We start from the raw sequence: 25819 nt of genomic DNA on the forward strand, positions 1-25819 counted from the left end.
GCATTCAGCATGTATCTGCCACATGAGTCGGGATCCTGCACGTGTCAGCTGGATCACTGATTTTCTCCCTCTTTGTTTTTAATGTTCTCATTTCTGGTTCAGTGCCTGCTGGTTGGGGCCACAGACCTCCTCTCACTTTTGATTTCTCTCTGGAGCAGGAAGAATGAGATCAGACAGCACAAGGTGACAACATGCATTTAAATTGCCAGACATGGAGGGGCCACAGTTCCTGCCGCTGTAGGCTTGAGTCACCACAAACTTCCCAAAGCTGGGCTGTGCTGGGTGGGAGCAGGAGGCAACACCCGGTGGGGAGTTTTATAGAATCCCAGCCTGGTTTGTGTTGGAAGGGACATTAAAGCTCATCCAGTCCCAACCCGTGCCATGGGCAGGGACACCTTCCACTAGAACAGGTTGCTCCAAGCCCCTGTGTCCAACCTGGCCTTGAACACTGCCAGGGATGGGGCAGCCACAGCTTCTCTGGGCACCCTGTGACAGTGTTCCACCACTTCATTATGTCCTTTATGAAGGACCGGAGCAGGCAGGAAGGGCAACAGATGAACCATTCCCTCATCCCTCCAGAGCAGGCAAGGGAGAGCTTTTCCTTGCAAATCCTCTCATCCTCTGCCAGCTCCTATCTGGCCTAAGGAAAGTAACAGCTACCTAGAACTTGTCCCTTTAATCTCAACTTTAAACATGTAAGAAAACAAGAGAGAAACTGTGCAAAGCTGCAAACCTTCAGTAGTTTCTGTACAGCTACGCACATTTTTCACAGGACACCAAAATGCCATATTTTATCTAAAAATATTTCAGCTGAAGTTTTCCTGCCAGTTCTAAATGAAAATACAGAAAGTCCCATGGGACTGTTTGGTAGCACTAAGTAAGTTTCCTCTTTTATTTGGCAGAATTGCTACTGACTGCAAAAATCTCCCAAATCACCAGAAGGAAACCTGAGCAGGCAATATGCTGCCTCCTGGTCTGTCTTCATAGCTGGTCCTCCAGAATTTTGGCCAGTTCTGGAGTGAATAATGATGTTCACTCATTCTCATACCTGGGTTTTGTCAACCTCCTGATGCCCCAGAAGCCTTCCAAAACATTCTTTTTTAGCACTGTCCAGATAGGCATTAAAAGGAGGAAAGCTGAAAGGTTGGTACTCCCACATGCCGTACAGCAACAGTAGACACTGCTTTGGAAGAAGCCACACTCTGAGTACATGACTACAATGACTACAGTGCATTTAGTTACAACATGACAGTTGGGAATAACTGATTCTACAGAGACAGCAGGAACAAACAGAAATCAAAGGAAGGGCATTCATCATGGAAACCACATGCCATCTACTCAAGCCTAACGTGTCACATTTTTCTTCTCAAGAGTGGTCGGTGCTTAAAGCCACCATGAAAATGGATGATTGTTGCTTATCACCTTGGTGGGTAGAAGAGGAAAATAAATCTTACTGCAAGTATGCACTGAAGTTGCCACTTCAGAGAAATTCAGGAGCAGCCCCCCCTCCCCAGCCACAAAAGAGACAAGGTCAACTCATGAGTAACTACCAGGGTTAGGAAAAGACTATAAACCAGTGAAGTTCTTACAAGTACTTTATCCATACTGGCCTTAAATTAAAAATACTGTCACAGCAACCAAAAAGGGAAAAATTAAACAACCCACAATCATCATTCCCTGAGACTCTGATTAACTTTCCTATAAGACAGCAGAAAACGGAGATAGAACATCTTGGAATGTGCCTCCTGGTCTTGGGTTTCATGGCCCACTCCCAGGGTGACAGCAGGTCTACTGCAAGACTAATCACACTTAAGCCTCTGCAAGTCAGATTTGCTGCTTGGAAAGCAGACAGGAATGTTTCCCACTCCCAGGGAAGAGGCAGAGAGAGATGATGTAGCATCGCTGTTATAGCTGCCACTAATGGGGCTGATGACTAGCAATTCCTAATAGCAACACAAGTAATTAGCTGCTCATCCAGAGTAACACCACTGAGCTACACATGATCTCATGAAACCTCAGGTGTTAAAATGGGAGAACAGCCTTCAGCTACTGAATCTTTAACACTGTTCAGAGTGAGCTGAAAGAAGCACAGATCTCAGAAGGACTCTGCCAGGGACTCCTGGAATGTTGTAAAGATGTAAAGAACTTTTAGAATTTTAAGTCTAAAAAACAAGTAAATTAAAAATATTAAAAAAAAAAAAAAAAATAAATCAGTATTGGTTTCATCTCCAGTCCAAGTACATCAAAGGAATAAGTTGGTCTTGGATGGCACATGATATCCAGGGACATAGTCCTGCCTGGAGAAATACAGCCCTCAGGAATGGAGAGGAGCCAGATAACTTAAGTGGGTGAGCTGCTGGCAAAGGAACCTGCCAGCACTGCAGATGTTTCAGCGAGTTACTCACAGGCCAAAACTCAGGAATTCTCCAGGTGGAGAAACAAAATTGGCCAAGACAGGAGGCCTGATTTGTAAGCTTGATTGCCTCAATGTGAAGCAACGCCCAAGAGGAGATTTGGTACCTGTCAGCAGCCTGTTAAGCAGCCCATGTCACTCAGGAGCAGGGAGGAACAGGCTGAAGGTAGAAGATGGAGAACAGCAGCTCCTGTGGCTGCCTGGCAAGGTGGAAAAGCATCACAACACCTGCTGGAAGAGTAGCAGTGGCACAAAATCACGTGTGTTGTGCTACTCTGGGGCTGCTTGGATGGAAAGTGTTCAGAATTTCTGCTTCAATCCACTCCTTTTACATTCAGCAAGAAAGGAACCCCAAAAGACACTTCGTGACAATTATGCACCTAACTCTCAGTAAGCTTTGAACAAGAGCAAGACTGAGATAGGAATTTCCTTAAGAGGCTGCAAAGGGACTGAAGAGATAAGAACATGCACTTGTAGCACCCAAACATACGAACATGATGGATAAGAAAGGTAGTAAGATGAGCACAACACTATCTGCAGTTTTCAGTAAAACCAAATCTTTTGTGCTTTTGGCAGGCTGCAATCACTTGCTCAGGGGCTGCATGTCACTTATGGGGTCCTCCAGAGTGCCTTGTGCCTTCTCAGCACAAGGACTGCACACACCTCCAGGCCTCCCAGCATCCTGAGAGCACCCACATGTAAGCAGAAACAATTGTATTTTATGGGAGGAAGTCCATTTCCTACCAGTTACTTTGGTTAATCAACTGGGAGAAGGAAATGGGAGAAGAGCCTTCAGTTAAATTTTTCTTTACCTCTCAGGTCTGTTTCTGATGCTGGGGTTTGTCACCTTGTCCTAATCCAACCAAATCCCAACTGCTTGGGTGAAGCCAGTTACAATAACATGGAAGGCAAATTTGTGCTCCTGCCATTCTCTAGGTCCTGCAGTACTTGTGTGATTGAGTTTGCTCCCTCACACACACAGTCCTGCAAAGCACCTCGGGGCTTGCTTCACCAGGTCTGATCCAGTTAATGCTCCTACCATTTCATTCACTAACAGCAGAAGCATCCATGTGTTTATAGAAAAGCAGATTCTTGCTCCAGGGAAAGAATTTGTTCTACGGGTTCATAACTCTGTCTTTTGTCTTCCTGGAGAATGATAAATCCTTTATAAGGCAGAAAGCAACAAAAAAGCCCAACATCTTTATGACTGTCACTGTTTATGCAACCAAAGACTTGAAGCTTTGGCAGTGCTAAATATTTAGTTTACCTTATGGAAATGTGTTTTGAGAGACAGAGGCACTGAGGGAGCCCAAGATGGAGAGTGAGCAGGAGCAAGGTGGACAGTGGGGAGAGGAAAGAGAGAAAAGCAGATACTCAGGTGTCCTGGATGCAGACACAGGAAGAGTCTGGGACCCTGCAGAGCATCCTCACCCCTCCTGTGAGGATGGAGAGGGTTAGGTGACTTAGTGCAGTGCAGGTGCAGTGGTGAGGTGTGGTGACTTAGGGCAGTGCAGAGGGAGGCAGGACACCAGATAGGAATGGGGGGGGTGTGAATCACAACAGCAAAGCAAAGGATCTGAGCAGGGACCATGGTCATCATCTTTCCTTGATTCCTGCAGCATTTTGCTTCAGTAGGGTGCACTGGCATAGAATCCCAGACTGGTTTGTATTGGAAGGGACATTAAAGCTCACCCAGTTCCAGCCCCTGCCATGGGCAGGGACACCTTCCACTAGAGCAGGTTGCTCCAAGCCCCTGTGTCCAACCTGGCCTTGAACACTGCCAGGGATGGGGCAGCCACAACTTATCTGGTTCTGCCACTAGGAAACCATCATCAACAGCAGCATCAGTGACTCTTTGAACTTCTAGGGATTAAAGGACCCACCTCAGCTCACAACACAGCTCAGAGAGCCTGAAAAGGGCTGCCAGGGAGGCAGTAGCAGAAGAACAGCAGTCCTGCAGGGATGACACCCTTCAGGCCAGCACCTCAAAGGCACCAGCCTTTGGTGTTTCTAACAAAAAGTACCCTAGGAGAGGAGGAAAGGCAGCCACAGCAGGGGCTGAATTATTCACTACAGCACTCAGACAGCAAGGGACAAGAGGAAGGGACAGGGGAGAAAAGGAGAGAGACCATCATTCCCTTCAGTACCACTAACATGGTGAGTTGGAAATACAGATGGAAGGCAGAATCAAATTTAGCTTAGGAAGAAAAAATACTAAATAAATCCAGAAGTAAATAAAAAACCAGCGCAATTTCTAGATGGGAAGGTGCAAACCCAGAAGGATGTTGCTCAGCTGTGTTTGTAGCCAGTACCTTGCACCCAGCAGGGCTGCAAACAAAATGAGATCAGCAAGGACACGGGTTTCTTTACTATAGCATCAGACATCTTTACCACAGAAAGGCCCAGGAAGACTTCAAGGATGAGTCAAGGTATCGTTATTATCAGGCAAACTCCTCAAGTGCAGAGAAACCTGCAGGCAAAACTAAAGCTAATTTGATGCCTCCAACTTACTGATCTGAAAATGTGAAAAGAAACACATGTATTATTAAATCTCTGTTTTCAATACCTCTAAAATCAGGCCCAGGTTGAATGTAAGAAAGCAGATTGATTAGAAAGCCATCTGAAACAAGAAGAAAAAGCATGGAAATGCACCTCATTTGGGCAAGAAGAAAATCTGAGGGAGGTGAAAGAAAACACCTCCCAGGAGCACAGAGACATCACACCAGAAACTGCTGGAATGAGATGAAACCAAGCAACTGATTTACCTGGAAAAACATTAGTAAGAACTTCCTTATGCCAGTGACATTTAGTGCCTCCAAGATATTGTTTTCCTGCCTATAAAGGTGGTTTACTCAAAGTCAGAATTTTGAACCTTGTTATTAAACAAGAAAAGCCCAGAAGAGGACTAAGACTTCTTAATGTGGAAGATGTCAAAGCTCTATGGCTCATCATCTACCACAGGCTGTCCCATCAGCTGCATGAAATCCTAAAGACACACAGTATTATACGTTTCTATCTCACCTGGAGCTACAGATGGCCAAGATCATACTGGGCATGGCCTGAGGGGGCATGTCCGTCTCTCCCAGGCTGAGCCCAAACATACAGACCCAGCTGGCTCAGCTGCTTAACCCATCCTTATACCTACAGTTTAGGACTGACTCAATCAATCCTGCACAGCTACAGCTGCTTCTACTTCCTTCTCATTGCTCTAAAGAGGGGGAAAATATAGCTCTCCTCAACCAGCTGATAAAGGATGTAAGTATCACTGAGAGATTGATCTCACAGCACCAAGCCAGGCTTCACAGTCACTTTTATCACTGAACATAGCAGGAAGATGCTTCAAATGCAAGCCAGATAAGGGATACATGTTGTATTTCTAGAAAGAGGAACAGCACAGAGGTGAAGCCTTCAATACATCCTCCTTCCTTTTGTCTTTATGTTCAGCTGGTACCAATTTCACTTTGATTCTACCTAATCCGACTTGAAATGCTGTGCCACAGCTGGGCAAACCTGGCTCGAAGGAAGCAACAACAAAGAGAGAAAAAGTATTAAAAAGCATCATTTATCTCATAGGATCAGCCTACTGCAATTGCTGGATGAACCTCTGGCTCTGTTCATCAAGTCTCTACCACTGAGTCCGAAGGAGAGGCCCCAGGATAATAAAATTGAGGTCTCCTATGTATCATTCCTATATTACAGATTTTAATTTTATTGCAGCATAACAGAAGAACAAATAAAAGTAGTCCATCCCTCCTATACTAACCAATACCATGAAAGAGGCAAAGGATTCACATTCGATAGGACATTTAGCTTGGTGAGATGAAGCTCACCTGGAAAATCATTGCTGCCCAGTCTGCAAGAAACACACATGCTGCTCCCACGTTTCCTGTTTGCAACAATGGCTTTGTTACAAAGGGGGATGAGCAAGGAACAACAGGAAAGAAAATAAGTTTTTTTGCTTTCTGCTCCTTTTTAAGCACAGGCTGGGGAAAGCCTAAAAGCAAAGAGAAAGCAAGCAGAACCTCATCTCTTTCATGATGCAGCTCTTTCGCTGCAAATAATTAACAGCAGCCAAAGTCAGATCACAGCAGGCAACAGTGAACTTGGAACGAATGTGCAGGGAAAATGAATGATTATCTCTGTAATGAGGGAGAAGGAGGACAGAAGAACACTTTGCCATTATGACAAATTAATCAGCCTGATTCTTCCTCCAGCCTCTGCATGTCTTTGCAGGCTGAAGTTTTATGATCTCAATCTGGCAAAATTCCTCAGGATGGGAAAACATGTCATGGAACTCAGCAGAGCAAGTCACCGAGACAGCTGGTTCAGCAAGGTCTGGATGGGTCTCTGCTTCCTCCCAGGGAGCACAAAAGCCTCAGTGACCCAAGGTACAGCAGTTAGAAACAGATATCCCCCTGACAGTCTAGAGCATACAACCAGGAGAGTGTTTAATGGGACTCTGCCCAGGGAGCATCACCCCATGCTGTAGACTGCTCAAAACAGTGTGCAGCAGTGAAGAATTAAAGCAGCATTTACCCTGACCCTGGTCTGCCTGCAAGGTGCCAGCATGGTCTGTAGCTGTGTCCCTTGCCAGGCTCCTGCTGTCACAAAGATGCTGCATCCGTTCAAAACATCTCCCTGCAGCTTTTCCACCAGGTGGTCTCATAGAACAAGAGGCAGGTGCTGCACATCTCAGGACAGAGCAGCTCTGGACCACGTTGCCATAGAATCAGACTGATCTGGGTTGGAAGGAACCTTAAAGCTCCTCCAGTTCCAGCCCCCTGCCATGGGCAAGGACACCTTCCACTAGAACAGGTTGCTCCAAGCCCTGCCCAACCTGGCCTGAAGGATTATGGTAATACTTATGCAGGGAAAATTTAAACTGGCCACTGCAGTGCCTCTCCACACTTGGTTATCACAGCCAGATGAGTAAACCCCAGGAAAGACTATTTCTCTTCACAGGCTGGTCTGGAAATACCTCAGGCTTCACCATAAATATCTGGGGACATGACAAGCAGCATTTTTCACACTTGAGAAACAAACTCAGTATTCAAATGCATCATTCACAGTGCACTGCCCTCTCTGGCCAGCACTCCTGCTGTCTCACCACCCCCACCACTGCATGAAGCAGTGCCAAAAAGCACTTAGCCTTGAAATAAGTTAAATCATCTTCCTCACAGCATCCCTTGGTAATGTTTATCCTCTTTGCATTGTGTAATCCAAAGCATCAAAACAATCATGAATGTATTGCACAGAATCATCCAGCTCATTACCAGGCAAAATTAATACCCAGCTCAACACCCCAGCAGTAGAAAACTCCATAATCCCACCAGCCCACGGGACAAAGCTGCTACCTGGGCTAAGAGGATGTTGAGGGCAGGGGGGGAACAGCAGCAGAGTGAGAAAAACAGCATTGGAAATTACTGTTGAGTCAGGGAACACCAGGAAGGTAAGGTGCACATGGAGATGGGTGCCCAGGTGGCAGAGGGCTGCAGCAAGAAAGCAGTACGAAGTTAGATAAAGAATAAGCCTTGGTGGGGACTTCACAGTTCAATGGAGAACATCTGTGTTTCTGTTTCTCCTCCTTTTCCTGCCTTGGAGAGATACAAAACACCTCTGTTACCTGGTCCCAAAGAGATCATTTGGAAAAGCTGAAATAAATCCTGTAACAGTCTTACAGTACCTAAAGGGGTCCTACAAGAAATCTGAAAGGGGACTTTTTATAAGGGCCTGTAGGGACAGGACAAGGGGAATGGCTTGAACCTGCCAGAGGGGAGATGGAGATGAGCTCTGAGGCAGAAGCTCTTCCCTGAGGGGGTGCTGAGGTGCTGGCACAGGGTGCCCAGAGAAGCTGTGGCTGTCCCATTCCTGGCGGTGTTCAAGGCCAGGTTGGACACAGGGGCTTGGAGCAACCTGCTCTAGTGGAAGGTGTCCCTGCCCGTGGCAGGGGTTGGAACTGGAGGAGCTTTAGGGTCCCTTCCAAGCAAACCAGTCCGTGATTCTGTGATTCCTTCTTCACTGTAAACTGCATAACCATGTGCAGAGTTCGATAAAAAGTTTACCAGTATCATTGCAGGGCATTTCCTGGTCAGAATTGAAGCTAAATCCCATGACATCCCTAGCAGCAAACAATCCAGTGTTTAGGGGAAATGGAAAGACACCTGGGGTCAACCCTTCTTGGCATGACTTGGAGCCAGAACATTCCCATGGTGCCACCAGAGGCAGAGAATGTCTTCTTCTCTAGAAAGGTGGTATTCCCTGTGGTTGATTCCCTGTTTTTCCATTCTCCACTGGAAACCTTACAAAATGATACCCCAGTTTCTGGGAACCAAGGTGGCCCAGCTTTCCGGAACAAGGTTAGCATGGCTAGAATGGCTTCTGACAGTTATAACAGATGTAAAGTCAAAAGCAGCTCTTTAGTTTGAACAAAACAGTTCATCCTTTGGGTGGATGATGGTGCCACAGAACTTCAACCAGTGTCTAAGCTCCTTTTTGGATTTTTACATTTCCCTTTTCCCTTTTTTTGTGTCTGTGACTGGAGAGGTATCAGGCTTGGGCTTCCAACATGCTTCCCAGCACATGGATGAGCAGAACTCATCCTGTATCTCCCCATCTTGATCAAGTGGGCAGACCTCCACATGCAGAAGGCAAATGAGCCTACCAAATGTCTTGATGTCTACCAAAGTGAAATCTTCCTGCTTCTCTCTCCTAGCCCTACACAGTCCCATCTTCACCTGAATCAGCTATGCTACTCAATAAAAGCTCCTCCAGAAGAAAACAATCTGCGGGTTTCTGCTCTATTGGATCCTGCAGGGCTGTTTGGTTTTTTCAGCTCACAGAGGGATCAAGCACCAGAGAGGGAAAACAGAAAGCAGGAGGAATACACAGCGAGGAGGAAAGAGGAAAACCCCCAACAAGGGGCACAAACCGCATTAGCGCTCCACAGCAAACAGGCTGCTGTGCTCCTGCTGGAGACCCCCACGTCTATGAACAAGCAGAGGCAGTTTCTGGATTTCAGGAGCTGTTTCAGTCACAGTTCAGTTGTGTACCTATGACTCTGCAGTACTCCAGGAAAATTTTCAATCCTACTCAGAGCAAGAGAACAACATCGTCTCTCTTCGCTTGTGATGTGCAACTTCGCAATGGGGAGCTGCTACCAGTTTCCCCAGCCAGAGACCCACCTTTAGCACTGTGTATGGCACAGCATCCACTGCAACATGCTGCTTTTGTAAGGACATAGTGAAGCCCAACATCCCCATTGCACCAGCAGAAATAAGATGTTGGCAATGTCCACAGCCCATGTCCTGGGATCATTGGGGAAATCGGGATATTCAGTGGCACAAGCAGAGCCAAGCTCTGCTGGCTGGCCCCTAGTGCTTGCATCAGTGAGGGGAAGGGAACAGAAGGCAGAGCTTACCATATGGGGGGATGTTTAAACACTAACCCATTTCAAGAACACTTGCAGTGCTTTGATCAGCACATATGAAGAGGACACACTATACAGCAGGCAGAGTCTCATTTAATCTGAATTACAGAGCCAACGTGCTTTTAATTACATCTTTAACCAGGTACTCAGAGGTTTCTGTCATACAATTGTGGCCCAAGGTTAGGGGCTATCTTTATACCACACTTTCAGTGACACTACCAGATTTCCACATCTCCCCATCACTTCCCTGCCTTTGCTTTCATTATAATTCCAGAAGAATCAGCAGAGGGGAAAGGCTGCTTGCTCTTTGTTTTAAAACAGGAGTCATCTCTTTTGTAGCATTTGCAATGCAAATGTGTCCACATTTTGCTAGCAGATGAGACTTGGGTCAATCCACTTAGACTGCTCAGACAAACCCAGGAGCTAAGCCCACTCATCTGCACAGTGTGGACATGGGTTCACAAATAACTCCAGAAAGCCAGAAAATCCTATTTTCCAAGAGTTATGGCAAAACTGTGTATAATCTAGTGTCAGTAGGAAGCTCAACAACTTGTTGTCTCTTCAGGTTGTCCATACTGCCATAATCTGTGATGGCATCTGCATACGTCCTTCAGAAATTTGTAGCTTTCTTATAACCCACCGAGGAACACAAATATGTGAGAGGAAATAGCTCAAAACTAACAGCAACGAAAAATGCTTAGGTAAAAGCTTTTTATGTGGTTTTCCAAGGTGCAGACAGTGGCATCCTGAAGCTTAACCTGCTGATGCTTATGATGTATATGGCAAAGTATTGGAAAATAAAATACAGCCTGAGCAACAGGGGTTTTGTGAAAGAGGACAGTAATGAGGATCACACACAAGCTTAGGAAACTGGTGACTGTCTGTCACTAAATCAACTTTGTTTTATTGAAACAGGAATGTGGGATATTGCCAAGAGTCTCAGTTACAGGAGCCACCACCTGACGCTGTCACTAGGACATGGATGGCATACTGTCCTTGAGTGAAACTCTACCCTATGGAAGTCATTTGCCAATGACCCTTTCTCCATGCAAAGAATAACGTCCAGCAGAAATTTCTCTTTATTTTCTACAGTGGTCTCTGGGCCTTTTGGTTAGATAATATAATTACAACCATCTCTGCTTTCAGAGGGTGTTTCCATTCTCTGATGCCTTCTCATCCCCTGTTCATTCAAGACATACCCAGTTCCCTCCATTGTTCAATAAAGCCCACCAGCATCCTGCTGAGCGGTGTGGTCAATGCCTGTGCTATAATGCTTATTCTCCTCAGCCTCCCCCCCAAATTGTTCCAGCCAAGAACATCAAACCACTATGCCAAATAGAATTTAAAAGCTTCCCTCTGTGAAGAAGACACCATCATCCTTACCACTAAGCAAAGAGAACCCCAATGCACAAAGCTGCACTGTTAATAGAAGATAGACATTTAGGTTGGAACTAGATGATCTTAAGGTCCTTTCCAACCTATTTTATGATTCTATATAATATTCCTTTTTTTGCCCCAAGCAACAAGAGGCTTTCCAGAGAGCCAGGCAGAGGTCTCCAGCTTTTGGTCACCAAACACATTTGAATCCAGCACAAAGGAAGAGGAGCCTGCAGGCTTCTAGATTTTTACTTTAAATCACACGTATCATTTTGGCCCTTGGTGGCTGACTCCACAGTGGAATATGAATCCCTGAGGAACCACCTTCAGCCCTGGCTCTTGTAGAAGCATATCTGCCAGTCCTCAAACAAAACTATACTGCTGCTTCTGTCCCCCTGTCTCCAGCATGTGCTTTGAGGACAAGGAACCTTAACAAAACAATAAAACTGAGCAAGAATCTGGTCTTTGGAAAACATTTTTCCTTCTGTACCACCTTAAGAGAAAAAAGCAAAGGTGCAGCACTGAAGGGCTTTTACCACTCAGAAGCATTAACACATTTCTCTCTTCCCATGCTGCCAAGAGCTAGAAATAAATCTAGACCTTTATACATCTATGTAATCCTGATCACACGGATGGGATAAGAAGAAACTGTGCACAACGAGGTGGCAAAGTCTAAGAGCTTGCAAACCATTAAGGTGATTCAGGTTGTTAATTCCAGATCAAATTTCCACAGATGCTGGGGACATTCCAGCTAGGCTTCAAACCTGGCAGCCTGAGCTCTACAATGGCCCAAACCCAAAACTCATATGCAACAAACATCAAATCCTTGGCTGACCCCTGAGGTTTGAACATCAAGAGACCAGCATGTCCTCAAAATCCAGACATCGGCTTAAACAGCCAGAGATTTCAAACAAACAAACACCATGACCAGAAATAACCCAAAGCAACAAAACAAAATCCTGAGATCTTTTCATTGCCTTTTGCGTGAGCTTCCCCTTTCTCCACGCTGCTCAGCTACACCAAACGCACAATGAAACCTTTGACGTCCAGCCCCAGCACTGAAATATTTATATGAGCATCAGTGGGATCCTGGTGGGCTTTCAAGATGATGCAGGAGTAAGCGTTGGGTAAACAGGGTCAAGTCAGTATAATGACAGGGAGCTCGCTTAACTCTTGGGTCTAGATCCAGAATCATAGAATCCTATGATGGTTTAGGTGGAAGGGACCTTAAGGCTCATTCAGTTCCAACCCCCTGCCATGGGCAGGGACACCTTCCACTACAGCACGTTGCTCCAAGCCCCTGTGTCCAACCTGGCCTTGAACACTGCCAGGGATGGGGCAGCCACAGCTTCTCTGGGCACCCTGTGCCAGCGCCTCAGCACCCTCACAGGGAAGAATCATCTCAATTAATGATTTTTCATCAGCCTATCCCCCATCTGTATAGACTATACAGTCTTCTAAAAATAACCCACTGCAAGGAAAGTACAGGGTAGGAAATGTATAGTGTGATGTATCACCCCATCTTGTCTTTTTCAGCTACATCATCCCACAGTGCTAACTCCAACACATCTTCCTTTCAAGGTAGAGACAAGCAGGTCATTAGGTGTCTTACCCTGATAAGACGCCCAGCACCAAGTTGAGCATGAAGAAAGAGCCAATGATGATGAGAGGGATGAAGTAAAGCCAGTTCCAGGTATTGCCTGCAGCATCATTTGTCTGGAATCAAAGAAAAGGGACAAAGAAAAACATGTATTAATTCACGTCAGAAACAAAGTACCATATAGAAACTGCAGGGCAGAGGGCAGGGGAGATTCCCCTCACATTTCCAGAGGGCTATCCACCACTGATGTGTGGTTAGTTCTGTTATGTTCACCAGCTGAACCAAGCTGACTGTCCCACCATCCACACCATCATTTGTTGTCCGTTCCAGTGAGAAGATTCCTCTAATCCCACAGCTCCAGGCTGCTCCTACTGCAGGGCTGAAACACGCTTTGAAGCAACCTACCTTTGGTCAGACTTTGGACACCAACCTCCTCCCTTCCCACCTCAACTCTGCCTTCCCATGTGCTGTGCATCAGTGTCATGTTCACATCTGAATTGAGACCCACAACAAAGGGACACAAAGATGGCCCTGCATTAATGTGTGCTGCAATTAAGGCAGAGTGTGGCTCCATGCCCAGAATCTGTGCACACACACAGAGCAGAAGACAAGAAGTCTGCAAGGAAAGGAGGCATCTTCAGAACAATCGCAATTCCACATCTGCTGACTCAGCACTTTGGGCTTCTTTCATCAAACCGTGTCTGAGGCTCCCTGAGTAAGCAGCAGCCTCGATGGAGAGGAGGGAAAGGCGGCTTAGTTTATGACAAAGTTTCTGCATTCATCAACCACAAGGGAGCTCTTTAAGGAAGTGCTGAAATGTAAAATGCCACGTTGCCATTTACTGAAGCTGAGTGCTGAGGAAAATGCAAATTCTCCTCTTGTGAGTGAAGAATGCAGCAATTTGAGAATCTGCTGTTGGGCGGAAGGGAGGGGAAAAGGGAAGCAAAAAGAAAAGACAAGACCCAAAGACATTCTCCTCCTCCTTCCTCCTCCTGCAGAGGGTAAAGAATAGCAGGAACACAGAGCTCACCTAACTGCCCCATCATAGAGTCTGGCAGACACTGCAGAGAAGTGCTCTCAGACACCAGCTTGCAAAAGAATGCATTAATTCTAACTGCTGTTGGTGCCTTTTACTTATTATCCATAGTACTTTTGGGCCACTATTTCCAACCTTATTTGCAAGTGTAATTTTGCTTGCAGAAGGATTCACAGAAAGAAGTGCTTTAAATGGGCTTCTTTTCAGCCACGCATGCACTTGATGCCACCTCAAAAAGAGCAGAAGTCACCTAATAAACAAGCAAAACCAATGCATGATGTGGGTGACCGATGTCACAGCATTACTTACAGGTTATAACAGTTATAGCCCTGATGCAAGTCAATAACTTCTGTGACATCTTTCAATACTATGCATATCTGCATCAGTTCTTCCTCAAGGAACACACTCCAGATAAACACACTACAGGCACTGCTCCAAACAGCAAAAAATACCTACGTCAGTTGATCAGTGACTCACCTGAGAGGAGCAGGGAACCAACCTCATCACAAACCACCTCTGCTAAAGGCAAAACCAGGCGACAGACAAATGAATCTGAAGGGAAAACAGGCTGGGAAGTGGGAGCAGAAAGACAGGGAAAACTCTGTACAGCACAACCTGTCATTATGGTTTTTTAATGCCTTTTTGCGATACCTGTCATCCCACCCAAGCTGTGCTACTTCTGCATTCTCTGTTTTGTCTTTCAATTCCCCTCTCTCTGCCTTTAGCTATTTCCTTTCCTTGTTCTCCTGCACCACACCCCTATGGACGGATTCAGAGGAAACAAGGATGCTTGTCCTCGGTCCAACGCATGGAAAAAGTGCCTGGTTCAGCTCCAGCCTCTCTCCCGGGATTACCAGAGCAAAAGCCATGTTTTTAGATTTAGAAGCTGTTCTTCAATTCCCATTTTGGTGCCAGAGGTGACAACTCTCACGTCCCCACTTGGAGCAAGTGCATCCTGATCTGCCATCAGCCAGGCAAAGGGGGCTGGAGAACCAGCCCGCAAAGAAGAGCTGGAGGAAGGCAACAGATGGGAAAAGGGAAACCACATAAACATGCAAAGAGAGTGCAGCGGGTTCATTGCTGCCAAATGATCATTTATCGTTTATTTATTCATTTGAAGCCCAAACTTGGCGACAGTTCCACAATTCCATGCCACGATCAAAGCCCTTAGAAATTAAATGTGCTGAAATACAACTAATTAACCACCCTCCTCTTAGCAATTGCTAGACTATTTCATGCTCAGGGCAAGGAATGGCCTCGCTCTGTTTGCTCTGCCTCACACACAGGGATCCAGGACAAACCAGAGGGCAAAACACCAGGCAACAGGGTTGACAGAAAAGCTCTCCTGATAAAGCAGAGCCTTCCCGGATGTGCAGCATCTTTCCGAGTGTTCCCAAGCGTGCTCAAACCCCATCACAGTTTATGGCACAGGCTCTGCCATGGCGAGATGCTTTAATAAATCAAACCCGTTCGCTGCCAGGGAAACTGAACTCCTCTCCTCCAGGGAAAGTCTGGATTCCCACAGGCACCTCTGGCTGTGCTGAGCAGAGCCCTCTGCCCACAGCGCCACTGGGGCTTAGACCATGGTCTGGCTCCAGGCTTGCTTGTTAAGCAGGATGAGCCAAGAGATCAACTCGATGTCTATGTACAGCGTGTCACACTGCTGTAATGCCTGGCTGAATGTCAATGCAACTTGATCCTAAGCACAGGAAAGAAGGAGAAATGAAGCACTTGTCCTGATGTGCCAGAATTCCACCCGGATACAGTAAGGGTTTATGAGAGAGCTCCCTCACTGCCCAGGAGCTGACGAAGCCACTGGTCAGTAATAGCCACAGGGCTATTCAGAAGCACCCCCTGAACAAATAGAGCCCACATGGAACTGAAGCCTTGCTCCAGGAGTGCCTCAGCCACCGGCTTCCAACAGCTCATGTCCCTTGAACGTGGCAGCACAAGACTCCCCCACGCAAGGTGTGCACAGAGAGAAACTGAGGCATGGGAAGTCTAAGGGATGTATTTGGGGTCGCAGTGGAGACCCAGAGATCAGTACAGTACCTCAGGCACCTAAAGCCCTTATGAACCATCCAGCCCCAAAAGTGCTCTTCCCAGCAAGCCCAGGAGCCACGGCTCCCTCTGCCTCACCTTTGCTCAGCTCCAAGCTGCTTCCGCCCCTGACTCGGCACTTGTGCCAAGATGCACCCACCGTGCTTATTCACAGCTGGGGCCTCCCTTTCCTTTCTTGAGGGGTCCCTTCTAACCCAAACCAGTCTATGATTTTGGTTTTGGGGGTGGTTTTTTGCTAAAAGCCTAGATTGCCAACAATGTTGTTCCAGCCTTTTCCATGTGACTCTGCTTCATCGTCCACCCTGGATGCCTGGATACCTCTGCTCAGCAGGAGCACCCAGCTCACAGCTGAATGCCAAAGGACAAACCTTTACACACTGACACTCTGCACAGTTGCCTTTAAGCACCTTCATGCAGCAGCGAACACACTGCCAGCATCCCCAAGCAGTGACAGCACAGCCTCCTCTGCAGACACAAAGACAGGGAAGTGAACTCTATCATCTACAACAAATGTGGAAGCTAAAAGGCTCCTGTCACACAGGGAGATTAATGCCCTGAGCTCCCAATACAGCCCAAGAGAATGGAGTGTACTCCAGCAAAGCACAAGATACTTTCCACAACCAAACCTTTTGTGACTTGTCCAACACCAAAGAAAGGCCAGTATTAATTCTCAGTTCAGTCTCTCGGACAGAGGGAGCTCTTAGGCCACTGCTTCATTATATTAACAAGATGGCAGCTGCTTCAAATTATTGATTCATCTAAAGATATGTTTTGAAACAATTGACTTGAAAGCAGCCTACTGCTGCTTGCAATGTGCTGCAGAGACCAGAAATGCCTTTATATTACCTTTCGTCTTCCCTGGCCATGGCCCATGTTCCCGAGGCTTGGGGGGAGGCAGAGCCCTTGTGCCTGACTGCCCCAAAATGAGTTTCTCTGTTGCTGGAGCCTCTTGCAGCTCTGCTCCAGCCACCCTATCCCCTCAACCATTAAGTGGTTAGTGAAGACCTCCCTGCTCCAGCATCCTTCTCCCAGCTCATCCCCATCCCAGCAGCACCACACCGGCTCTCCCAGGACCCTGCCTACTTCTAGCTTGGTGTTCCCAATATTGGACATCACCAGGGAGCCTCACAGCCAAATCCCACACACTGCTGACTTCAAACGGGGCTGATCAAAGGACCAGGAGCCGGTTTGGTAGGGGAATACTCCATAGCACTTCCTTGCCAGGGAGGCTTCCATCAGCAGTGGGGAGACACTGGGTTAACTATGACAGCCCCTGCAGAAGAAGCCCCAGCAGCCCCCCAGGAAGGGAAGCCTGGGCAGCTTCTTTCTTGATGATGGTTTGCATCAGTGGTGAGCTCCTGGTTCTGGAATCCCAAAATAACAACCAAGTGGGATTTGGTTTACACAGGCTAGTGACTGCCTCTGGTCCATGCGTGGCAAATCAGGTTTCAGGGGATTTCCAGGCTGCAAATCAGAGCAAGTCAAACACAGAATAATCCCCAAAATCCTGCTCCCCTCTTTTCCCTAAGCAGACAGCTCAGGTGCCCATGACCTTCCACCCTCCTCCAGCTTCTGCAATACAACCTACCACGCACACAGGCATGTGTGCCACTGAGCAATGGCCAGCAAACTGCCATACTAAGGCCATGCCCCAGTGGTGAAGCTGAGACCTGGTGGATCTGCAATCCAAAGATGACAGCTTCTTGTAGCTGGAGCACACAGAAGACCTGCAAGCTCTCTGCAATGCCTGCAAACCCCTTCAGCACACGCCAAGGGCCAAACAAGCCAGGCAGTGACATCACATGTTTAAATAACTGCTTCAAATTGCCTATAAAGCACTGCTGAACATGATTAAATCCTCTTGGGCAACAACAAAGACCTTTGCCATAGGAAAAGTTTGCTTGGTTTCTGATAAAAACACCATCATTATCTTTTCCCTTCTCAAAAATCATCACTCTCTCAACTTGCAGTCCCTTTATTCCTGTACCGGGAGGAAGAGAGCGCTCAGCGGTGTCTACACACAAGGCTACACCAGATCAGCTCTATCACCACAGACCCACATGTGAACACATGGACTTTATGGTGAATATATCATTACTATGATTATACAGACTTCCTGATGACTTTGGCTTGCACAGGGTAGGATGTCAGTGCAGGCCAGCTGCCGGTGCAAGGGGGACTAACCCACCATGCCAGATCCTCTTCCTACCCACTCCTCTATGGGTGCAGCCAGCACAATGCAAACTCCCTCCTGCTCACAGCTGGAGCTAAGGTAGCACACCTCAAGCCTCATGGCTCAGGGTTGAATTCCCTTAAGCTACTGCTGTGGGTGACATCCACCTCTCAAAGAGAGTAGCTGTGCAGCAGCCTTCACCAGAGCTCCTCTGCCAGTGCTTAAAGCCAGCCAAAATGTCTTTATAGGTGTTCTTCTGTTGAGACCTTCAGGGCAGCATCTACAGACCATCCTACCAAGCACCAGCACCAACCTGAGTAACAAATCCCAGAACAAGATCTAGGCTGGTCCCACCAGCAGATCTCCAGCTAGGCTTCCCTGGCTGTGCAAAGATGCTGCTTTGGGCTCTCCAGCTGTTAGAAACCCATTTAGTGTTACTCCACTTTTTTTACAAGTAGAGGAACAAACAAACTCTTTGCCTCTGAAAAAGGAGCCATTCTGCTGCTCACATTCTTCTGTCAGCTACTTTTGACAGGAGTAGCAACCCTGAGGCGATTGCCCCAGATCTCCAAGGAAGAAATTCTGCCACCACTTTGCTCAGCACATTGTCCATCACTGTGAAAAACAAGCAATTAATGGGCTAACACATAATCCTTTGGAAATGTTTCCAGAGTGGGGTTCAATAAAGCAGCGATATAATTTGACAGATACAGCCAAAGCTGAACCACCACAGCCCATTAGCTCTTTACTATGTTTTTAATCAAAATGTGTAGTACACCTAGAGTTTACTCACTTTAATCTAATCAATGGCAGGGCCTCACTTATTTGGGGCAATTAAGGTGTAATATTCCTTTAGATAAGTGCTTTTGCATTGAGGAAAACTCTCAGCTGTCTTGGAGAGCTGAACTCTATTTACCCTTCATCTGATTTTTCACTATTTGCTTCTCACTACTCCTGTTAATCAGCAACACTATTTCTGTTTGATTTATTTCTGTCCGTTCCTATTCTTAGGATTAGGTGAGCATAGAAATTAATAAGAACAAAACCAAAAATAATAAAAGCATGTACAATGAGCACATGGAGCCTTACCCAGCACATTTTCTCTTGGCACTAACTCCGTAGAACCACAGAATGGTTTGTGTTGGAAGGGACTTTAAAGCTCCTCTGGTTCTAACCCCACCTTCCACTAGAGCAGGTTGCTCCAAGGTCCATCCATCCTGGCCTTGAACACTGCCAGGGATGGGACACAACTCTGCTCCCACTGAGCTCTTCATCAGAGACAGACAGACCTTGCACCAGAAGGTGTAAAGGCAAAACCGAAAATTTGCTGAGAAAAGCCATTTCAAGTTCAATTATTGAATCAATGATGACCTAACTAGTCACAAAATAATCACAGACTCAAATGACATTTAAACCAGTCACTTTTCTGGGATGCTACACAGTCCACATTACCATTGTATCCCAAAGGGTTGATCTTCGCTTCTGGGAAGCACAAAGTGCTTTCACAGATGGAGAATGAGGTATAGCAGCTGCATATGAACTTAACAGCTTCAAGTCCAAATCCGACTCACATCTAATGTCCCTGAATCCATAGCTGTGGTCAAGCATAGGCTTTGCCCATTCTAGTTAAGAAATACTCATTATTTGCATGGTATTTGTAAGCAAAATCCCTGCTAGAAAATCTGGACCCCATTCTGCTGAAAACCCTGGAGAAAATAACCTCCACTCCAAAATCCACCGTGGTGGAGCGTGACCCAATGTATTGTCTCGGCTTCCCCTTAAAAAGGTAATCTCAAATCTAAAATCCAGCAGGACATTGAACAGCTTTGTTATATTTCAGGTTTCATTTTAAACAAAGAAGACCACAAAAGGTAACCAGAGGGATTACTTCTTAAAACAGTGAAACCTTCAGAAATAAGTCCAGGGGTCTAGGAGATAATGAGGGGCCTCAGTCTCCCATCCATAACATCGAGGTAAGAGCCGAGTACAGCATCTTTCTCACCTCCCTGAGAAAGTCATACCTGAACATCTCATTCAATAGACCTGTGAAATATTTTTTCTCTATTCAGTTACCAAAAGGTTTCAAAAATTATTACTTTTCGAAAATATTCAGTTTTTTCCTTTTTTTTCCTACTTTTAACCCTACACCTCTTTGGACCAACTGAAAACAGAAGAATGAAAAAAAAAAAACAAAAACCCCTAATAAATTTTTATCTTTTAAGTTTCCTATAGCTGTTTTCACCCAGAAACACCACCAAGCCGTGCGCTGTGGAGGTCTCTGTTGCTATCCCCAGCTTTACAGAAGCTTAAACTGGATCACAGCCAGGTGAAAGGAGAGTTACTTCCACATTTCCCAGCAGACCCGCAAGAGAAGTCCCGTCTCTCAAGTCCTGACCCATTGTGCTGACTTACACAAAACACCAGAATCTGAAAGAAAAAAAAAAAAGCCTTTTATTTTTTCCCCCCAGTTTCAGTTCAAATACAAACTTGGCACAAAGTCAGTCCAATAACTTTGGTTATTGACTTTCAGATGTTACAGTCCATTTGCAGAAAGCATCTGTTGTTCAGCTCTGCAGGGATAAGGCAGCCGGCGATAGGGGAGTACTGGCGATTGACCCTTCTGAACCAAATCAAATTGGCAGAGAGGTGCATTTTCCAGTTGATGCTCAGGGGTTGTACCCCCCACAGGATGGAGATGACAGAGCACCTGCCTGGTGTGCTCATCTGTGTGAAGGATAAAGCAAAAATGGGCTGCTTAATTAAATCAGTGGTCAGCCCAAATCACACTCTTGCACGTTATGTACATCGAAACCGGGTTTGATTTGGGTTCAGATACCGCCCATGAGCATCCCTCCATCTGGGATCAGTGGGTTCAGGTTATTAGAACAGGTTGTATGGAGAGAATCATTGAATCAGACTGGTTTGTGTTGGAAGGGGCCTTAAAGCTCCTCCAGTTCCAACCCGTGCCATGGGCAGGGGCACCTTCCACTAGAGCAGGTTGCTCCAAGCCCCTGTGTCCAACCTGGCCTTGAACACTGCCAGGGATGGGGCAGCCACAGCTTCTCTGGGCACCCTGTGCCAGCGCCTCAGCACCCTCACAGGGAAGAACTTCTGCCTTATGTCTAAAGGGTGAATTGAAGAGGGAGTGAATTAAAATGGAAGAGCTCCAGCCCAAGCAAGCTGCAGGGAAATTGAGAGTCAGGCTTCAACCCTTGTGGTTATACCTGCTCATGTGTGCTTTGAGAAAAACTCCTCAGCTAGAGCCTTCCACCTGCTGCTCTGGGATGGACAGGACCTCAGAAAGCCCTGAAGTTCAGCTAACAGCTCAAGACTGAAAGGTGTCCTAGTCTTCTCCTGCAGCATTGTAACTGTGCTTTCTGTGCCTTTAGGGTAGGTCTCAAGTGGGGTTTATATTCTAGGAGATATTTCATAGCAAAGGATGTGTTTTCTGGGGGGCCTTTGGGATGGTTACCTGTTGTCTTGAGGCCAGTAGCTGTAACAAAAGCATCCAGAGAGCCCGCTGACCTCTGCACTCTTCATGTCGAACCTTGGCCAAACACAACCAAGTCCCAGGTTTACACCTGCTCAAACTGAACTCTCTGGTCACTATAAACTCCTGGCACATTTACACTCAAATCAGTGTTCCTGGTAAGATCCTCTCTCTTTATAGAAGGACTTTGAGTTATTATACTTTTCCTTTTTGCCTCCAGAATAGAGGTTGGTCCACTTCATTGCTGTAGCAACAATCCACCTTGTTCAAGTCCCCCAGTTACTCCTCAGATCCACCCATAACTCCTGGTTCCCAAGTTGGCATCAGATGAAAAATATCTGAAAATCCAAGTCTCCTGACATGAAAATCAATGATGCTTTGAAATGAAGATAATCCTTCTGCCCCCAAAGGGAGGTCATTTGCATCCAGCCCCACAGCCACTTGCAGTTCAGAGGAGCAGAACACAGAGCTGTTCACTATCAGGATCAAAATCAAATCCAGAGTGTTTCATATCCTGCAAACCAAACCGATCTGTGATCACACACATCCAGCCTCTACTGCAGACTCTACAAGCACTGGCAGCATCAGCTATGGGTGAGGGGTGAGACACTATTAACTTTTAGGCCCTTGGAGCAAAAGCCCAGCAAAATCCGAACAAGCTTGGGATGTTAACAATAAAGCACCTTTTGGTGGTGGTGCTGTTGGAAGCTGCATAAAAGCCTGTCCAGAGCAGGAGAACACAAAAGGCAGCAGCATCCAATGCAACAGCAGCTCATACCCGAGCAGAAGGCAAGAGGGATTAGTTTGACTTCAGAAAATCACCCTGAAAGTATAACTTAATTTGCATTCGTTTATTAATTTATATTCTGAGAACACACTGTCTTACTGTCACTGGTTTTAACATCACACCAGCCACAATAATTGGGAAAGGTGTTTTATTTCCACCTCTAAACATCCCTACAGAGGAAGTGCTGTGGCAGTCCTGCCTGCCCAGCCCTTCACACCAGGCAGCGATGCCCATCACACCAGGCAGCCACACAGCTCGGAGGAGTCCTGCTCCATGTAGACTGCGTGGAGACCTCATGTCAGCCTTCCAATATCTGAAGGGGGCCTACAAGGATGCTGGGGAAGGTCTCTTCATTAGGGACTCTAGTGGTAGGACAAGGGGTAATGGCTTTAAACTTAAACAGGGGAACTTCAGGTTAGATATAAGGAAGAAGTTCTTCACAGTGAGGGTGGTGAGGCTCTGGAATAGGTTGCCCAAGGAAGTTGTGAATGCTCCAACCCTGGAGGTGTTCAAGGCCAGGCTGGACAGAGCCTTGGGCAACACAGTTTAGTGTGTGGTGTCCCTGCTCATGGCAGGGGTGTTGGAACTAGATGATCTTAAGGTCCTTTCCAACCCTAACTATTCTATGATTCTATGATTCTATGTCCTGCCAGAGAAACCACGATTCTCCAGACTGAGGCAGTGCTCTGCGGAGATGATAATGCAGATCTTGCTGCTCTTCCACAGGGCTGGCTATCCTCTGCCCTGACATGGCCATGCTGCTTCTATCCAGCCCCAGAGCTATCCCTCTCTGCCTGCTCATTCTTGCACCCTGTGGGGATGCCCAGACACCCAGGGTTCCCAAAACAACAGCCAAAGCACATTTGAAACTCAAACACACAACACTCAGGCAGCAAGTGTGATGCACATGCCTTATCCTTCCCCAGCAGACACACAGGTACCCTAAACATAAGATAAAGCTCGTCCATCCTCATCACAAACCAGAATTAATGTGCGCTCTCTGTTCTAGGAAGAGAAATCAGTTCACATACTGGACAGTAAAAACAGAGAGGGGAAGAGCTCAACAGAGATCTTCACAACATGAAACAAGAGGGCAAAGCTCCCACCATTTCCTGTGGGGCAGAAAATCCAAGTGGAAATCTCAAGCAGAAGAGATTATTGCTTAAAAATTAAATACATATAAAAGGAAACAAAATGCATAAACCTACATAATTAGCCCTTTGGGGTTTAATACTTCAGGATTCACATTTTCATACAATCACAGAATGGTTTGTGTTGGAAAGGACCTTTATGATCATCCAGCTCCAACCCCTCTGCCGTAAGCAGGGACACCTCACACTAGACCAAGTCACCGACAGCTCTGTCCAGCCTGGCCTTGAGCCCTGCCAGGGATGGAGCATTTACCACTTCTCCGGGCAACATGTGCCAGCACCTCAGCACCCTCACAGTAAGTCAGGTCCTAACCTGAACTTCCACTGTTTAAGTTTGAACCTGTTACATTTTGTTCTATCTCTACAGTCCCCAGCTTTTCTTTCCAATGACAAGAGTAAGAAACTCCCAAATAAGAGAGGAAGGGAGGTGTAATTCTCTTGAGCACATAAATCCAGAAGCCAGGCTTTCAGAGGAAAACATTTAAATGCATAAAATCAACCCAAATACCAGAAGACACTCGGTATAATCCTAGGAGCTAGCAGCATTTTAATTTGCTACAATACTTCTAGCCCTATATGAACATGTTTTAGCTAGTTGTTTCATGCAATAATAATGCTAATTCAGCCAAGTTTAAATAAAAGCAAATCCATCCCTTTCCCCCTTTTTCCAGCTTTACAGAGCTGCAGAGATGGAAAACAGCAAAACCACTGATGTTTTCTGCCTTGATGCAAAGGCTTATGGCACCAATAAATCAATACATAAATATGCTAACAGATTTCTTAATAAAAAATTCATTCTTTCCCCAGCTACTGTGGACTCACTCAGCTACTTTATTCATGAGCCTGCCTAGCACTGTGAAAGCTCTTTCACTGTCAAAAATCACAGGCTGGCCAAGGGACTCTACCCATCTTCTTAAGCTTTATTTTTGTCATCTCTTTCTTTTATTTTTAAAGAGGTGTAGAGTTTAATTATGAGTGTAAACTTGGTCTAGACAATTCCTATTGGAAACAGGTAATGTATGTTCACTGTAAGGAAGCTCAGACCAATGGTGGAGGTACCCAGGAGAAAGCACCACCCCAGCCGGACACCCTGCTTACCCCATGGGGCAGGTGCAGCACTGAAGCTGTCTGGAACAGGCGTTTCACATATATGAGCACCTTCTCCAAGGTCACGCAGCAAGTTAATGACACAATGGTGAGCAGAGCCCAGAAAGACCAAAGCTGTAACCAAAGGCACCCAAATCATGGAACCATAGAATCAACCAGGTTAGAAAAGTCCTTCAAGATCAAGTCCAACCTTTATCCCAGCAGTGCCAAGGCCACCACTAACCTCTGGCACTGAGGCCTCGGCTACACGGGCTGTGAACACTTGCAGGGACGGTGACTCCAGCCCTGCCCTGGGCAGCCTGTTCCAATGCCTGAGCACCCTCTGGGCAAGGAATTGTTCCTCAGCTCCATCTAAACCTGCCCTGGTGCAGCCTGAGGACGTTTCCTCTTGTCCCATCCCTTGTTCCTCGGGAGCAGAGACCAGCCCCCTCCTGGCTCCATCCTCCTGTCAGGCAGTTGGAGAGAGCGATAACGTCCCCCCGAGCCTTCTCTTCTCTAGACTAAACAACCCCAGAACCTTTGAGCAACCCCAAAACGTTTGAGTCTTTAGCTGAAATTTTTAACTGTGACAGCAGACCAAGGCACTGCCTTGCTGATGACCTCAGTGCTCAGCCCAACAGTGCCATGGGGGCATCCACATCAAGCCAGACCCATTTATCGAAATGTCCTCAACGACAATGTTTAACAAAGGGCAAACCTACCCTATCTGCATTCAATATTCATCACAAATCTGAAAGCCAGATAGCTAGAAAAACCACATAATTCACATAGTTTCACCTAAATACGAGGAGAAACTAAACATCTCACCTAAACTGAGAAGTGAGGGGGCAGCCAATTCTTCCAGCAAAATTCCAAGATACAATATGATTCAAACCAGCACCACAGGTGCTTCACATAGTTATCTTCAGGTTTCTCTTCTCTGAACACACCACTGAGTTCTGTTGTTCAAGAAGGGGGAGAGAGCACTGTCAGGTCCCCAAGCAAGGTTAGCACAGAGGCTGGGGTTGGGTTGTGCAGGGTTTGAGGGAGAGTTGCTCCTTGGAAAACAGGCACTGCTTCTAAGTTTGAAATTCTTGGAAGGCAAAAGTGATTTATGTGTCATTCATTGCTTGAGAAGACTCGTGTGTAAATCAAGTTACACTTAGAATAAATTCAGTGCTCCCTTGATGTCTTTTCTTCCACTGCAAAGCCAACCAAC

The 25819-nt window shown here is 46.4% G+C and overlaps 1 protein-coding gene across 1 annotated transcript in view; it reads right to left on the bottom strand.

Moving 5' to 3' along the window:
- Nucleotides 1–25819, bottom strand: part of LOC104406789 (voltage-dependent N-type calcium channel subunit alpha-1B-like) — a gene marked incomplete at its 5' end in the record, with an annotated part of 286797 nt that overhangs the window by 143452 nt on the left and 117526 nt on the right. The window contains 1 exon segment of the mRNA XM_010015879.1: nucleotides 12829–12932. Coding sequence (XP_010014181.1) covers nucleotides 12829–12932 — 104 coding nt within the window.

The sequence above is a fragment of the Nestor notabilis genome, unplaced genomic scaffold (genome assembly GCF_000696875.1).
Source record: "Nestor notabilis isolate BGI_N333 unplaced genomic scaffold, ASM69687v1 scaffold5096, whole genome shotgun sequence".
NCBI lineage: Eukaryota > Metazoa > Chordata > Aves > Psittaciformes > Psittacidae > Nestor > Nestor notabilis.